The sequence below is a fragment of the Lactuca saligna genome, chromosome 5 (assembly GCF_052625555.1).
Source record: "Lactuca saligna cultivar CGN05327 chromosome 5, ASM5262555v1, whole genome shotgun sequence".
Lineage (NCBI taxonomy): Eukaryota > Viridiplantae > Streptophyta > Magnoliopsida > Asterales > Asteraceae > Lactuca > Lactuca saligna.
This window is the reverse complement of record NC_136421.1, coordinates 206,209,737-206,228,879: the sequence shown is the minus strand read 5'-3', so window position 1 is coordinate 206,228,879 and position 19,143 is coordinate 206,209,737. Positions and strand designations below refer to the sequence as shown.

At 30.9% G+C, this 19,143-nt stretch overlaps 2 protein-coding genes across 3 annotated transcripts; one reads left to right on the top strand and one right to left on the bottom strand.

The window, feature by feature from the left end:
* Positions 1-251: 251 nt before the first annotated feature.
* On the bottom strand, positions 252-635 carry LOC145046160 (uncharacterized). Its single transcript, XM_078994460.1, has one exon. It carries the CDS (start codon positions 633-635, stop codon positions 252-254), a length of 384 nt encoding a protein of 127 aa, XP_078850586.1.
* A 13,154-nt stretch (positions 636-13,789) lies between these two features.
* On the top strand, positions 13,790-17,887 carry LOC144998650 (pentatricopeptide repeat-containing protein At5g48730, chloroplastic-like). Of its 2 annotated transcripts, none has more exons than XM_078958385.1 (5): positions 13,790-14,111; positions 14,826-14,926; positions 15,987-16,342; positions 16,480-16,886; positions 16,977-17,887. In XM_078958385.1, the coding sequence occupies exons 3-5, from the start codon at positions 16,016-16,018 to the stop codon at positions 17,671-17,673; spliced, it is 1,431 nt and encodes a 476-aa protein (XP_078814511.1). In that variant the 5' UTR covers positions 13,790-14,111; positions 14,826-14,926; positions 15,987-16,015; the 3' UTR covers positions 17,674-17,887. The 2 variants fall into 2 exon arrangements, with proteins under 2 accessions (XP_078814511.1, XP_078814512.1); XM_078958386.1 differs by having other exon boundaries at positions 15,918-16,342.
* Positions 17,888-19,143: the final 1,256 nt, after the last annotated feature.

Below are 19,143 nucleotides of genomic sequence, written 5' to 3'. Positions count from 1 at the left end.
TCACAGTATCAGCTCTTGGACGACTTTACCGGTTGTTGTTTCTCGGACACCGCGTACACTTCTGGGCGGTGAACGCGTCTGTCGTCCTTAGCAAATGGTCGGAAACGCGTCGGTGGTCTTCTTGCCTGGCCATAGTGCCTATTCCCCCCCCCCCCCCGGAAATCCATGTGACTCGAATTGTGATATCTGGTCGCCATGGCATTCAAGTAGGCCTGCTTGGCTGCCTCACCGTCTTCCTGTCGCAGTTATCGTTATACCCTTTCCTTCAATTTGGCCCGTGTTAGAGGTTTCTTTCCCATGAGGTTCTGCGACAAAGGGCCTGGCAAAAGTCCCCATGTGAAGACGCCAGCTATGAGCCCTTCATCGTGTCCCGGTACATCCAATGTAGCATTTATGAATCTTGTGAAATATTCACGTACAGTTTCCCCCTCTTTCTGTTTACAGCCTATGATTGAATGAGAATCCCCTTTGTACTTACGTAACTGCATGAAGTTGGTAAGGAAAAGGTACTTAAGCTGAGCAAAGTTTGAGATGCTTCCTGGTGGCAGCGTCTTGAACCACGTGCCAGCGTTGCCATCAAGCATCGTTGGGAAGTATGTGCACCATAACTTCTCGTTAAGCTTCAATGATGTCATCGTCCATTCATATGTGTCAATGTGGCTATCTGGGTCGGTGATTCCATTTTACGTTTTGAGCGTTGGGAGCTTCGCGGTGTTCGGTATTTCATAGTCCAACAGTTCTTTGACAAACGGAGACGTCACACTACGGGAAAAACCATCCTGACCCGGGACAGTCGACACTCCTTGTTGGTATTGATGATTCATGCCATGTGATAGCGGCGTGAGGTAGCCAGGACTTGGTCCGTAGAAGGGGTATGGCTGGAATGGCAACTGGAGGGGATAATTGGTGGAGAAAGGGTGCATGGGGGTTACCAGGTTGATCGTTACTGGCTGCTGCAGTCTGCCGTTGGTGGGGACAGATGGTCCGGTCCATATGTCGGCCATTGGGTAGATGGGTAATGGATGGTTTATCATGGTTTGCGCTATCGGTAGCAACAAAGTCGTTGAACTCTGTCCACTCGTCATTTGGAAAGACGATGGCGTTGCGAACGACAGTGAAATGTTGAAAACATGACTCAATGGGATCGTTGTTGAGTGAGCCAATTGTGCTTGCTGCAGCGGTAGCGAAAAGAATGGTGGCATCTGAAGTTGCATAGACGGAAGTGGCCCCACCGACGTCGTTCCTTGCTGAGGAAACGGCAGTTGTGGGATGCTTCCGGCGACTGTTGTGGAACTTCCTTTGCCCAAAATGGCCATGTTGACCGTTGTAGACAGCAATGTTTCGTCCAACGCTGGCATAGGACGTATGGGACTGATCGGTAGTCCCTCATTGCCGTTGGTTGCGATTTCTGTTTACTTTTATGCTTTTTGTTTGTGTTCTTCATCTCACAAACGGATGGTGCCAAATGATGCGACCTTGCTCCTATACTGCACGCCGAATCCTTTCCAATGTTCAACTATCACTACAAGATTACAAAGAACAAGGGCCGTCAGCCGCTTTCCAGGAGGAGCTCCCGGAAGAAAGCTCTGACGGTCAAGTTAGAGGGCGTTTTAGGGTTTGGGTGTATTCTCTCCAAAGAGTTGAGAGAACTTACCTCGTAGGTCTGAGAGCGTTCCCTTTTATACCTAGCTCCCTTGCCTGATCCGTACCATACAAGATCGCTTTTTGGGGAGACAGGATCAGGGGCGCTGATTGGAGAGTCATGCGCCTTTATCCGTCAGGGCGCTCTTATTGGCTCTGACGGTAATGGGGCAATCCTCCTGCCTGTCTGCTGACCGTTTCTTTTGTCTTGTATCTGGGAGCGTCTCTAGGCGGGCGCGAGCCTTTTGCCTGTGTGTTCTGCTCCATAGGGCACCAGCGGACGCTAAGCCTGCTGGTTCAGGTTGGCGTGCGCGGGCCTTTCGTTTGTGCCTTCCACTCTCGGGTGTGCCAGCGAACACTAAGCCTGCTGGGCTGAGCTCGGTAGGCATGTACGGCTTGTGTTCCTGCCATGCTGCCCTAGGCACATCATCATGTCCTATCCTACCCGTTTGGCTAACGACCCTCCACTAGTCAAGAGTGCGGTGGGTAATAATGGATACCCATTCAATCGCCATTTTGTAGGCAATTTCCTTAAACACCCTTTAGAGATCAACTTTGTGAATGAGGCCTACTAACGGTAAGATTGACTCTTTATTCATACATATATAATATTATACTTTTAATGTTACATATAGTATAAGGGTGTATTTTATAATTTTAAAATACTAGGTGGTCTAATTTAATAAATTATACTTTTAATTTAGTTAAATGTAAACCAAAATTTATGGAATTATTAACTCTCTTTTAATTATACATTTAACTAACTTAATAAGACCATAAGGATGTAATTTGAACTTTTCAAAAATACTAGGGTTTTAGAATTTAATATTTCAAAATTAAACTTTTAATCAAATTTTAAATTCCAAAACTTGAGGGCAAGTTTTTGAGATATTTCGAAAACATTATGGTTTAACTATTTAAATTTCAAAACCTAAAACTATTAAGTTCAAATTTAAAACTATAAAACCTTAAGGGTGTAAGTTGAAACTTTTTCAAACTTTATGAAGAACATTCTAGATCAACAATTCAAATAAGGCAATTAACAATTAATTAGTGGTTATCTAATTTTGACCTAGTCCAATTATATGCAAGATAATTAACCAAATAACTTAAATAATTAAACGTTATCTTATAAGGCAACAAATATTGGATTAATTGGTAATTATCTTCTATTTTGGTAAGGATATTCACCCAAAATCAATAAAAATCGGATTTTATCAATTAAAAACGTTTTTGGTAATAATCCTAAGCCAAAACAGCAAGAAAATCGTGAAAATCAGCTGGCAGACTCGCTGACTCGTCGAGTACCCAGTGGACTCGGCGAGTTCAGTCATGGACTGGACGAGTCGAGCCCTAAAAACTCAAAATTTTCTGTTTTCAATTAATGTTCAATCAAATAAGCATCAAATTCATCAACAAACAACCATATGCTCTGATACCACTGATAGGTTTTGAGCACTACATTATTCCTATGGTGTACATGCAAACCCTAATGCTTCGGATCTAGTTTGTCTAATGAACGTGCAATTGAATTATCCAAATATATAAACCCTAGATCTAATAAACAACAATTGAAATTAGGGTTTAGATCTTACATTTGATTGTTATGTAGTAATAACAATCTATTTCTACTTGTAATTGGCTTCAGAAGGCTTAGTGCCTCAAGTGTTGCACCTCTAATGAAGTCATAAACACCACTAGCAATAAGGATGAAGGAGGGGAAGAGAGGAGGCACCAAAAACGTCTAGAAACCCTAAGGAATCAGTTAGTTACGTTTTTGGTGCCCTATGGGTCCTTAAATATGTGAGGCTATTAGGGTTTTGAACTTAGGAAACCCTAATCTGACTATTTAGGCTCTAAGCAGCCCATTGACTCCTTTCCTTAGAGCCATGGACGAAATCTTATGGGCTTCCCCATAAATTCCGTCCACTCCACTCTATGGAGTCCATTAGCCCATCCTTGGAACTATCTTATAATTGCAACATCAGTTCCTTTTATTTAATTAATCTGTTTTAGCCACAAAATTAATTATCAATTCATTCTTGACTAATATTAATTAAACAATATGATTTCTCCTTTAATATATTACTCATATAATATATTAATAAATCATAGAGTAAATTACTGAAATCGTCCCTGTGGTTTGGTCAAAATTGCACGTTTGGTCCCTAACTTTTTTTTTCACTCGGATCGTCCCTATGATTTGATTTTGTTGCATTTTTCGGCCCTGTGGTTTGATTTTGTTGCATTTTTCATCCTTTACATACATAAAGTTAGGAACCAAACATGCAATTTTTACCAAACCATAGGGACGAAAAACGCAACAAAATTAAACCATAGGGACGATCCGAGTGCAAAAAAAAAAGTTAGGGACCAAACGTACAATTTTGACTAAACCAAAGGGATGATTTCAGTAAGTTACTCTAAATCATAATTAATCCTCTCTCTTCTTAATTCTTCCTACAAGTTGTTATGATGAAGGCAACCAAAATGACAATGCTCATAATTTGGTCAAGTACATACCAAAATAGTTATGGACTTAGATACTAATCCAACAGTCATCATTATTATCAACTAATTATTATTATTATTATTATTATTATTATTATTATTATTATTAAAAAACAGTTCAAACATAATTTTTAAACATTATATATGATATAACATTAAAAGTCATAAACATCTCTCTCTCTCTCTCTCTCTCTCTCTCTCTCTCTCTCTCTCTCTCTCTCTCTCTCTCTCTCTCTCTCTCTCTCTCTCTCTCTCTCTCTCTCTCTCTCTCTCTCTCCAAGTGCTTAAAAACTTTATCTATGTTGTTTTGTAGTTTTTAATTGAGAGAGTTAAGTGGGTTTAAAATTATATTATTTATTATTGTGTTGTTAGTCGAGGAAAATGGAAAAACTATGAGAAAGAACAACTGATGCAAAATCTGATGTAACACGACTTGAATGAGTTCGGAGGATAATAAAACCATTTTGACCTTTCATTAATTAGCATCATATGGTACTTGAAATTACACAAACTACATGTCTTTGATTATTGTCATAATAATAATAATAATAATAATAATAATAATATTAAAAAACAGTTACAACAAAGAGAACAAAAACCCTGTAACCAATTGGTAAAACTTACTCGAGCCCTCATTGAAATACTTCCAATTTGTAGCAGACGTAGCCATCACCCATGTGAAGAGCCAGACTCAAGTTAAAAAGAATGACAACTCAACACAAACCGCCAACATACATACACAAGGACACACTAATACACTATACAATGGCTATTTGGGGCTGTCGTTTGAGGTCTGCAAAATCTTAATATCAGCCCAATCCATGTAAGAGCATGCACAGACACACTGAGTGGTCAGCATTTTTTTTAATAGCAGTTTTTTTTTTTTTTTTTTTTTTTTTTTTTTCTATATTATGAAGCCATTTGAATGTTACTTGACATCAATGTTTTGAAAAACATATACCTCTTTTTATCTTTTTATTGCAACCGGTCGACGACCTAAAAAACTGAATGACATCATTTATACATCATACATAATAAATACAAATATATTAAAAAAAAAACCTTTAAAATTAAAATATCAATAAAAATATGAAAGTTAAACAAAAAACAGTGTATAATTACCTTTTTACTTAAAAAATAGAGGTGAAGACAAAAACAACAACCGTTAACATTTACTGATTTATGTAATTAATATAATTTTGTATATATCCTTATTTAACATTAAAATATTAACTTTATTTCTAAATATGATATTTGATTTATGTAATGAATGTGTAATTATGTAATTGCGGTGTTGTATTGGGGCATTTTGATTGAATGCATGCCTGAAACCTAACCAAGTGTGAAAGTGACAAAAACTAGGGTCGTTTTTCATTTCTCAAACATGGGGCGTTGGTAACTCTATATTACTGGGGCATTTTTATTGAGATTATGAATGTTTATAATGGTGGTTGCACGTGGGCATGGAGTGTACTATGAAATGGGGTATAAGATACAATGTGATTATTTGAATTTGAGTAAATTACTGAAATCGTCCCTATGGTTTGGTTAAAATTGCACGTTTAGTTCCTAACTTTTCTTTTGCACTCGGATCGTCCCTGTGGTTTGATTTTGTTGCATTTTTCGTCCCTATGGTTTGATTTTGTTGCATTTTTCGTCCCTTACATACATAACATGTAATTTTGACTAAACCACAGGGACGAAAAATGCAACAAAATCAAACCACATGGACGATCCGAATGCAAAATAAAAGTTAGGGACCCAATATACAATTTTAACCAAACCACAGGGACGAGTTCAGTAATTTACTCTTTGAATTTTACTGATGAGAATTGAATTAGCTTGCTCATTTGTGCACTATGACTGACTAACTTAACTTGGACACCTAATTGGTAGATAGCTTTCTTTGGATTGATGAATTGAATCATAACTATGCTACTGTTATAGCAAGAAATGGTTATCTGGGTGTAGATCATTTCCAAGTTAGTTCATTTTCTGTGATCTTTGTTTTTCCATACAACATATTCAAGTTTCGTGGAATACCTTATATAACATATGACCTCTTTCTCTCTTTGTGTGTATAACCATTAGGAATGAGAATATTTTGTAATCTCTCTCTCTCTCTCTCTCTCTCTGTGTGTGTGTGTGTGTGTGCATATATATATATATATATATATATATATATATATATATATATATATATGGCTAAGTTATAATGTGGATGACATCTATTGTATGGTTGTAAGGATAATTCTGGACCAATAGATGAATGTAATTAGTGGTCATAATTTGAGCGTCTATGATAGTACAATGGGATAACATGTACCATATAATCACTAAAATTTTAGTATAAGGGTATTTTGGTCAATTATACTATATTTAAAAAAGGAAATTTTCGGATTTTAAGGGATAATTAATTCTACTAATTTTATAAATCTGAATTTTTTAGAATTAATTCAATTTTAATTCTAATGTAATTTTTTATTATAACTGATTTTATTCTATCAGAATGACAGTTATAAAGTATAAAATATATTTTTGATTTTATTATTACAAAATATGACTCATTTAAGATATTTTTGATAATTAACCTGATTTAAAAATTCTACAACATATATAATCAAAAATAATATTTTTCCAAAGACAACGCATTCTATATGAAACAAATTTATTCTTTTAGAATCACCAATTACCTTAACTCTTAAAAAATAAGACCATAAACAATAATTACATTCATTCTGGAAAGAAAAATATGACTAATAATGTTTAAGAAATACATTTATTCTTAAAGCCTAAAATTAAGAATGGTTATAAAAGAAAAAAAAACATTAAAATCTAAAAAAAAAAAAAACTAATCCGATCTAAAAGAGTATTATTAATTATTGTTAAGAATCGTTTTATACATTCTGGAAAAATACATTCTGTTTGAATACACTTTCCATCTCCATGTTTTTTTTCTTTTCCATATGAAGGTGAGCCTCTTCAAACCCTAGAAAGAAAACAAAAATATCATAGTCTAACAAAAACACTAATCAATTCTTAAAGAATGTTATTACCAAAAATCGTTTTTTATATATTCGACAGAACACTATTGTTCTCCATGCTTTCTTTCTCGATATAAATCATAAATTATATCAAATATAAAATATTAACAACATAATTTCAAGTTAAAAATACGTATTCTTAAAGAATCGGCTATCATAAAGTCAAGAAAAATTCATGCAATTATCACCTCTATTTGTGTAGCTATTTATACCGAACATGTATTAGTGGCAAAAATGGGGACATAAATTTAATTACCCAAAACCAAGTACGTAAAATCCATTAAAACTAAAAACGAGTTTATTAAAAAAAATAAAATAAAATAAAATAAAATAAATTAAAAATAAATAAATTAATTAATTAATTAAAAAAAAAAAAAAAAAAAAAAAAAAAAAAAAAAAAAAAAACTTACACGTCGACTAAAGAAGGATGAAAAACGAATGATCTACCGATTCCCATTACCGTGGATGTTGTGATGATTGTAAGTTATAAATTCAACAAATGAGAAAAAATAATAGAATAATCAATAATAAGGTTAATAGAGAAAGTGGTGAGTAATAAAGTTATGCCCTAGTTTATTTAGCCTTCTACTTCTTCATATTCATATTTTGATGAAATTATAAATAACATGTTCACGATTTGAATAGAAAAAAAAAAAAAAAAAAAAAAAAAAAAAAAGAGAATAATTTGCATTCAAACGTGACTTAACTTCAATGCTTTGACGTGCTTCATTGCCGACTCGTCCGACACCCCAATTTTTTCCCTAAATGTTCAACATGCTTCACTGTTCACAAGTTGAAGATAGAGGTCTGGTGAGTGATGCTAGGGTTTGGATGAAGAAATTAATCCAGGCAATGGTAATGGAAATTAACAAACTAATTCCAATTTTGCTTAAATAAAGGGATATGATACGAACTTAATTTTGGATATTATTTATTATATAAATTACCCTTATTTATTTAAATAATAATTTATTTTTTTCTTAAATTTTTATTTGTCCCTACGTCCAAACAATACTTGTTCATCCACATATAAACCTACTTTTCTCTCTCTCTCTCTCTCTCTCTCTCTCTATATATATATATATATATATATATATATATATATATATATATATATATATATATATATATATATATATATATATGAGTAAATTACACAAATGGTCCCTATGGTTAATTTATTTAAATAAACACACCTCCAACCCCACTTCCACCGCACCTTAGCTTACCTTACCTATCCTACCTTATTTAAATAAATTTAGAAATCAAGGACAAAATAGTCTTCGTAGGTAAGACATGGACTAAATGCACAACAAAATCAAACTGTAAGGACCTTCCGAGTTAAAAAAATAAGTTATAGATCAAACGTGTAAATTACACCAAACCATATGGACCATTCATGTAATTTACACTTTTGGTTAATATTTCCAAAATTTGTTAGACAAAACTGCACAAATGGTCCCCGTGGTTTGCTCAAAATTGTCACTTTGGTCCAAAAAAGTTTTGACTAGCACCACAGGTCCAAAGTTTTCATTTTGTTGCGAGTTTGGTCCAGTTTTCTATAAACCTTTTCATAATGACTATTTTGCCCTTATATTTTTCTTTTTCAGTTTTTTTATTATTTAAATATTTATTTTGATTAAAAGAAAAAATAAAAAAGAAAATTTTCATTTTCTATTTTATTTTTATAATTTTTTATAACAAAATAAAAAAATAAAAATGAAATCTCTCTCTCTCTCTCTCTCTTCCAACACCACACACTACCCTTATACCTCCCTCACTGGATCGAAAACCACTCCACCAACATACCTCAGACCTTCTTCACTCCCTTTCATCCTTTTTCTCGTCCATTTTCTTCAAAGATACACAAAGGAAAAACATGGCGGCCACCACTCGTCACCCCACTGCCACCTTCTGCCATCGTGTACCACCATTTCACAACCCATTATCCCTCCTTCTACCGGTGACACGACAACCCCCAAGCAACCCTCCAACCTGCTGCCTTACCAGTGCATTTAGTTTTTAATATATAATATACGTATCATAATAAATATTATATTATGGGATTATTACGTATTACGAAACATTATTTTATTGGATTATTAATTTATTTTAATTGATTATTTTTATAATTTCTTTTTGTTGGAGCAACTCTTTTTTATTAGATTATTATATATCAATAGATATTATTTTTAATATATAATATTTACATCGTAATAAATAATACATTATTGGATTATTAATTTTTGTAATTTGTTTTTTTGAATTAATAATTTATTGAAATATTAATTTTAATTTATTATTTTTTTAATATAATAAATATTATCTTATTGGATTATTATTTTATTTTGAATGTATACTATTAATTGTTTTTAATTTTATTAGTTTCACCACAAAGTCGCCGAAATACGTAAAAGTATCATTTATCATCGTCAAAAATTAACAGGGTCACCTCCAAACACCTTCATCGGAGGTTTAATAGATATCATACCTTATATCACCCATCGTTGTTGGTAGCCACCTGTGACAACCTCTTCATAATCCATTGGAATCCTTCATATCCCACATATTACGCAACAACCCCGATAACATTTATAAGTTGTGGTGACCGAGTGATGGTGGTGATATTTTCCCAATGGTTGTTCATTATAAGCTAGATGAAATGAAAGTGTTTGGCAACGATCCTTACAATTTCGATGATGAGAGTCGATGATTTTGCATATCCCAAGACTTTGTGGTGGAACCAATAAAATTTACAAGAACTATTCTTATAATCCGATAAAATAATATTTAGTATATGAAGAAAATAATAAATTAAAAGTAATAATCCAATAAAAAATAGTTTTAAAAAAATTACAAAAATGAACTAAAAGAAATTAATAATCCAATAATATAATCTTTATTATGATATAAATATTATATATTAAAAACTATATGTATTGATATATAATAATTCAATAAAAATAATTATTTCGACAATTGTTTTTTTTTAAAAGAATTAACTAATATAAATTAATAATCCAATAAAACAATATTTAGTATATGAATAAATAATAAATTAATAAAATAAAATAAATAATCCAATAAAAATAATTTAAAAAAAAAAGAATTAAAAATATTAACTAAAAGAAATTAATAATCCAATAATATAATATTTATTATGATATAAATATTATATATTAAAAACTATATGTATTGATATATAATAACTCAATAAAAAGAATTACTCTATCAAAAAAAATTTTAAAAAAAAATCAACTTTAATAAACTATTATTCCAATAAAATAATATTTATTAATATAATAATATTATATATTAAAAATAATATTTATTAATATATAATACTTCGATAAAGTAAAAAAGAATGTATACAAAAATGATCCTTATGGTATGGTAAAAGACAAAACTGTGAAAATGGTCCGTGAGAGTAAACTTGTCATTTTAAAAAAGTTAACAGCTAACCAGTTAAACTTAACGGATGAGGGATCAAAAACACAATAAAACTTGTTAAAAAGGATCAAATCTACAACTTTTCAAACGTTTGGACTATAACCACATAAAATAAGAAACCACGGGGACCATTTTTGCAATTTTATCATTCCTAAGTTTCATATATATATATATATATACACACTAGCAGTGTACCCGCGCAAAGTGGCGGGGCGTGTTCCTCTACAAAAATGTTATGTTACAAAAGAAAGTACATATCGAAAACAAAATAATCAAACTATGGTGTTATTTAGGAGATAAAGTTATTTTTTGTTCCTGGACGGTGAATTTTATAGTAGAGGAGAGAACAAAGAGGTATATGTGATTGGAGAGATATTTGAATCAACATGCTAAATTTAAGGATATCTAAAAGGGTTCAAAATTTGAATGGATCCGGGATTTAAGGGAACCATATCAAATTGTTGAGAAATATAAGGAGATTTGATGATAAATATTTGAATTCAAAAGGTGGTTAAAATTTAATATTATTTTATTAATGGTTACTTGTACTATCAGCTTCATCATTTGGACGTCTTAAAAAAATATTATTATTATAATCAATCTATTTTTAGAAATAGTTAGATTTCTTTTATAAGATAGTAAATATATATATATATATATATATATATATATATATATATATATATATATATATATATATATATATATATATATATATATATATATATGTGTGTGTGTGTTTTAGTTTTTAAGCAAAATTTAGTAAACATAACTAACTTTAACATTTTTTCTTATTGTTCAACCACTATTTTCTATTTTTTTTTTAATATAAACCAATAAATTGTAACACTCATTTATTTGTAAAAGTCAATAAATATAAACCTTTGATTATAAGAATACATGTGAAAATATATTGTTTTTTAGCTAAAATGATCAAATGAAAGTTATATTAGTTGTCAAGACGAGCATATTGATACAAACAATGTCGAAAGTGGAGTTCGCATTAAAAAAATGATTTTTATAATTTTGGTAAAATAACAACACACACACATATATATATATATATATATATATATATATATATATATATATATATATATATATATATATGTATGTATGTATGTATATATACACACACAAGGTTATAACTTGTGGACACCACATATTAAAAAGGTAAAAATAATTTTAATTAAATTATAAGGTAATTATTGACAAATGATAAAAAAGAAAATTAATAATTTGTAAATATAGATGTTTTGTTAGTAGGTTCAAAATGATATAATGATTGGTTGAAACTATGAAAGTATAATGGTTTGAATATCCGATCGACAGTTTGTATTTGAATATATATTAGAAAATTATGATTTTGTAAAGTTAAAAATAAAATTAACAATTTAAAAGTAAGGGTTACAGACGATTGGTAGCTCTTGTAATTCGAAAAAACTCCAAATCACGAATTGAATGATGATCAAATAGCAAATAAATGTTAGTTTTAAAACATGTCAAATGAATCATTTTTTTAAAAGAATTATGTATTTACATATTTATATTATTTGTATTTACTTTTATAAGGTGTGATTGTAAATAATAATTAAAAATGTTTTGACGATATTTTGGATGTTGTTTAGGTATAAATTAATTAAAAATGTTCATATTGTATAATATTTTATAATGATATATAACTAAATTAACTTATAAAATTCTTTGACCATAATATATAAAATGATATTTTAAAATTTAAATGACATTTTAAATTAAAGTTAAATAAATACAACATATGAGTTTTAACTTATAGCTTATGGGTTAATTTATATTTTTTTAGCAAATCTATTAGAAAAATATACCAATCAAATTTATATAAATTTATTTTTAGCAAATATTTACCTGATTATTTTGCATGAATCTTGTCTTTGAAGATGTTAGCCAAATTAGAAGATGGTCAAAAGAATACATAGATTGTGCAAGTGTTATTTATAAATTATTTATAAGTCACGATGGTTATATTATTAATTTGTCTTGATATATGATTCCTTAATAAATATAATTAAAAGATAATAATACTAACTTTTGTTCACCTTTATAAATTTTAATAGAAAGTTTTGAAACTTAAGTAAAAAATTAATATAATAATATGTATCAGTAATATAGCAGTAACACAAATGATGTTAAATAATATTTTTATTTTTGGACATTAAATTGAAAAAGTTAGGTTTATCTTAGAATAAAAATGGAAAAAATAATATGCAATTAAAACCAAATTTATAACTTCTTTTGTTTTTTTTAAATAGTTGTCAAACAAAACATTTCATGTAGATTTTAGGTTTAACGAATTTATAATTTTTTGGTGAAACGTGGACCATATATGAAAATGAATTTTTTAAAGGGGCCATATATGTAATGTTTTTTTTTTATAAGAGGGAGAAGTAATTGATAAGAGAATATTTCTACTAAAATGAGAAAGACCTATTATCGGTAATCATTTCACGCTTTGTCTTTCACGCACACACATTAAAACCTAGAAATCGTAAAATTGGAAATCAATATTCACATTCGATAACCATTTTTAACGAATGCTAGTTTATCTGTGTGGTAATCTTGAACAATTTCTTTAAAAATTGGAGAGTTGAGGGCAACACATCCTACAAATCGAGTTCAATCTTCACAAAAATAATGATTTGATAAGAGGCAAAGTAATTTGTACCTTCAATCGGTGGTAGGAGAGGAAAACAGGACTAAAGAATGCAATGACTTTCTAGTATCGGTACAGTAGCAAAAAGAACAGAGGAAATAACTTAGTAGAAGGTAGGGGTGATCGCGATTCAGTTTGAAACCGTGAAACCGGTCAAACCGGTCATCGGTTTGGTTTTACGGTTTATATTTTTCTTTACAGTTTGACTTGCGGTTTTGAAAATTTTAAACCGTAGTGAACGATTTAGCTTACGGTTTTTAAGATTTCACACCGTATAAAAAGTGGATCAGACCGTAAAGTTTATATATATATATATATATATATATATATATATATATATATATATATATATATATATATATATATAATTGTATTTGCTGTATTAAATACTAATTTTTATATATAGATATTAGATAATAAAATTATAACCCATAAATGCCTAAATGCCTAAATGGAACGCAAATAACCAATTGCGAAAGTAACGTCCAAACGAGTGAACGAAGAAACCTAATCGCAAGAGGCAAACACGAATGGAAGCCGTTGTTTCTCGCTCGTTATTTCTATCTTCAATCTTCAATATTCACTGTTGTAACTCGTAAGTCTAGACGCGCGCACCCTCCGACAGTCGGAATACACCTCGCCGTTCGCCGCCTCCGCCTACAGCAGCTCCTCCTTCGCCTGCAACAGCGCCGCCTCCGCCTGCAATAGCACCGCCTCCACCTGCAACAGCTCCTCTTCCAGCTTACAGCTTCGTCGCTCATTCTCTGTTAAGGAAGGTATGTTATGTTCTGATAAAAGCTAATACACCATCAATTATTAATTCGTTTAGATATCAAAGTTGTCGGTTCTATGTGTTTAGATTCTGATTCATACTCAATATTATGGTTCTCTGTGATTGAAATCGTTAACAATTTAACATCACAGATTCACAATTTTAGAGAATTATCAATTCGTTTTTGTTTATTAGAATGGTGGACATAATTTCTGTTAATTTAAACATCGGTTAATTTAGGGCAGGTAAGTGTTCACAAGTTCTGGTAGGGAGATATGTCAAGACTACAGAGTCTTAAATCTGGACCTATTATTGATTATACACAATGGTTGTCTCATAACATATGTCTTGTTCACATATAAACTGTTTTAAATACCTTGTATTGTAAAATAGCAATGTAATTTTAAAGCAGATTGCTATAATCAATGACAATGAGTGGGAACATGTAAAATTCCAAAATTGCCCTCCTTTTGATAAGTTTATCAAGAGTTGTCAAAAGTTATATAATAAGATGATAGTTAGTATTGTTTTTGAACCCAAATCATGTAGGTATAAAAACAAAATCTGATTTTTTATGCACTACTTTTTTTGATAAATTTTAGTGCATTATTATTTAGTTAACAAAGGTGGTTAATATGAAATGGAAAGAGCTTATTTAATTTACCAATATACAATTAGATAGTTATAGATCCAAACATGATGTATGTTTTGTTTGCAGCTATCCCTTTATCAATTGATCACAAGCCTTCTCGTAAAAGTGATGAACACAAGGGACTGATAGTAATGAGTGACGACTGTATTGGAGCTAACTACCATTAGGTAAAATCTTTAACTTTTAGATATAAATTATCATGATTATTATATCGTAAAGCAAGGGTAAAATTGTCAAATTACAAAGATGAAAAATGTGCTATAAAAATAAGTTACAGAATAGGTGTCTTTGTACTTTTATATGAAGGGTAAAATGGTAAAAAAACTACTTGGAAAATGTGGCATAAAAAATAATCAAAGAACAGGTTCTATGTACTTTTTAATTAAAATGTTATTATAGATTTATTTTAAGTATTAAAATATTTACAATAATCAGTTTTGTAAATATGAATTCAAAATAATAAAAATGCAAACTATACAAATATGTAATTTTACATTAAGGGTAAAATGGTCAAATTACAAAATAGAAACTGTGGCATTAGCTCAATGTGGTAAAATGGTTGAATTAAATAAGGGTGCATGCATATCTACTTTTACATCAAGGGTAAAATGGGAATAACCAACAACATGTAATCCAACCAAAAACAGTTAGTAATAAATAAACGTCCAATTCAAATTATATAATGTATGTTGTTGAAATATAAAATTACTATATATTCATTTTAAAACATCTGATTAATAGAAAGTGTTGTTTTCTATAATAAGAGTTTAAAAGAAACTTAGTTTATATATTTGATAATTCAAACTATAACCAACTGTCAAACAAAAACAAAAAGGTAAATTTTGTATAATTCAGGAAAAAAACAACAATGTATAAAATATCAAAGAAAGTGGAATCTTTAATTTGGTCATATAATGTCATATCAACTGTAATAATGAACTTATAAAGTGCATTGATATAATTCGTAAAAAACATTCATACCATAACACATACACACAAAACATACAATGAAGATTAAATTCTTTTCACAACGTTACAAGTTCATTACTCAGATGCAAAAAAACCGAAAAATTAATTACCTTAATAAATTCATTTCCCCTAATATATATATATATATATATATATATATATATATATATACTTATGGACATTATATAGATTTCTAGAAGCGTAACAAGTTCATAAAGTCCAAAATGAGTACGCACTAAATATCTCACAACCACCCAGACTACAAACAAACCTCATCCCTACCACCGATGGTGTCCCTCCCTGGGCCGACGGTGAACCCTTTCCCGCCGGATTTTAACGGATTTCCGGAGAATAAAAAGGTCGCCGGAGCCGCCAATGTCAATCCGGTAAAGGAAGAATCATTTCCATTTGACGATGAAAAGGTGAGAAGAGAAAGGAAAGAGCAAGTGAACAAGAAAATCGCGTCGCAAAAGGCTATATCGGTAATTTTACGAAGAGAAGCTACGAAGGCGGTGATTGAGAAGAAAAAAGGATCCACGAGGCTGTTTCCGGGAACTGTACTCGAAGCGCTTCACGAACGCATCGCGGCTTTGCGTTGGGAGTCTGCTCTTAAGGTAATTTTCTCTTATTAAAACATCGATCTTCAAAAATCTACCAAATTCCTTCACAAACTTCCAACCTTCAATTCTGTGAGGCGTTTCATCAAACACCTATTAGGCATCATCACGCACAATTTATGTTTCTTTTTTAGGTTTTTGAACTACTTCGTGAGCAGCTTTGGTATAGACCTAACTCTGCTATATACGTGAAGCTAATTGTGATGCTTGGAAAATGTAAGCAACCTGAGAAAGCAAATTCCTTGTTTCAAGCCATGATTGATGAAGGCTGTGATGTAAACCAAGAGTCATACACTGCGCTTCTCTCTGCTTATAGTCGAAGTGGCCTATTTAAAAAAGCCTTTTCTATTCTAGAAGAGATGAAGAACACACCCAACTCCCACCCTGATGTCTACACATACTCCATCCTCATAAAATCATGCCTTCATTTTCATGAGTTTGATAAAGTTCAATCTCTGCTTTCTGAAATGGTCTCACAAGGAGTCAACCCTAATACAGTTACTTACAATACCCTTATTGATGCATACGGGAAAGCAAAAAGGTAAAAATGTAAAATCGTTTAACAAATAGATTACTTTTTTAGGCTACACAGGACTAACATATGAATGTTTTTGTATTCCAATTTGCAAAGATTTGCTGACATGGAATCAACATTAGTGGAAATGCTTCGCCAAAGGGAATGTAAGCCTGATGTATGGACCATGAATTCAACCCTAAGAGCATTCGGTGGAAGTGGTCAAATTGAAACAATGGAAAAATGTTATGAGAAGTTTCTAAGTGCTGGAATTCAACCTAATATCAAAACCTTCAATATACTTTTAGATTCGTATGGAAAAACCGGAAACTATAAAAAGATGAGTGCAGTGATGGAATACATGCAAAAATACCATTTCTCATGGACTCTAGTGACTTACAATATAGTGATAGATGCGTTTGGGAGAGCTGGGGATGTAAATCAAATGGAATTTCTATTTCGGTTGATGCAATCCGAGAGTATAAAACCAAACTGTGTCACGTTGTGTTCGCTTGTACGAGGTTATGCGCAAAATGGCAAAGCGGAAAAGATCGGGGGGTTATTGCGGTATATTGAAAGTTCGGATGTGAGGGTTGATACTGTGTTTTTTAATTGTTTGGTGGATGCTTATGGTATGATGGGATGCTTAGCGGAAATGAAAGGGGTGTTGGTGATGATGGAAAGTAAAGGGTGTGAACCTGATAAGATTACGTATAGAACTATGATTAAAGCTTACAATATGAATGGGATGAGTAACCATGTGAAGGAGTTGAGGCTTATGCTTTCTTCTGTTGGAAAATCGGATTCTAGATGATAAAAGTTTTTGAGGGATTTAATGTGGTGTTGTATATGATTACATAAACTATGTTGTTTCATATAAGAACAATGAACAATGATATGATGTTTTTTTTTTAATATACATATTTGTTCATTTAAATTATGTGCGTGTTAATCAAATCTAGAAACAATTATCGATCATGATTTATGGATGCTATGTGTGTTAATGAAGTTTATCATGCTTTTGTAGACGAGAGTCTTGCATTAAATTCTTTCAAGTGGAAAGAGCCACATGGAAGGGTGATGATATTTATAGTTTTAGCTGTTGGGAACTTCATTGTATTAGAGATTTTGTAATTTTCAGCGCAAAGTTCCACCAATGATGTATTGAAAGCTTTGTATATGATCCTTAACTTATTATTAAATATTCACTAATCGCTATATACCAAAAAGCTAAGTGAGTATATTTATTTTTGAGTAACTTACACGAATTGTACCTGTGGTTTAGGGTAATTTGTACGTTTGATCCTTAACTTATTATTATTTTTTTTAACTTGGAAGGTCCATACTGTTTGTTTTTGTTATGCATTTGGTTCCTGCTTTTCCAAAAAAAAAAAACTATTTTGTCATTGATTTTTTTTTTTAATTTATATAAACAAACATCAAACGCATAATAAAAACCAACAATATGAACTTTTCGAGTTAAAAAAATAAGTTAGAGACTAAACACACAAATTATCCCAAACCATAGGAACAATAAGTTACTCTTTAATTTTCTTTGTTTTTAACGATAAGGTTATAAAATTACATATATATTTTTATTTGTCTATCTTTTTTTACATACATGGTCATTGTAATTGAACCGAGTACTCATGAGTTTGAAATTTGACTCGAGCATTGATTTTCAAGTTTGAGCTCGAACTCGATAAAGTAGTTGACACTTTTGATTTCGGTTCGACTCGACTAATCAGCTAATAGAAAAAGGAAATTTTGTTCCATTGAAGGATCAAAGGACGAAAATGATGTTACCAAGGTGTCATTGTTTATCCAAGGCATATCATTCGCATGAAACTCAGTTAATCCATCAATACTAGTAACAACATCATTTGGACCTTGGGAAGTAAACATGAAATCGATAATAACAATAATACAAAATAATTTTTGAATCTTAAAATTTCGAAAATTTACCATGTCACTTAGGTTTTTTGTAGTAAAAAGTTATTTGTAAATAAATGAATCTACATTTATTCAAATTTAAATGACTGAAACTCATTGACATTTACAATTTGATCCAAAGTGTCGATCTCAAAGTGAAATCATAACAGGTTACTAATATGTTAAATTCAACTAAAAACCACGGTCATAAATGAATCTCGATTAAATAAATGATCTCAAACTAAAGTCATGGAAGTGAAAATTACATGGGACTAATTAAATATATAACTCATATGAAATTATAATTCATTATATATCTCGATTGTTTAAAGAACTCAAGATTTAATTACGA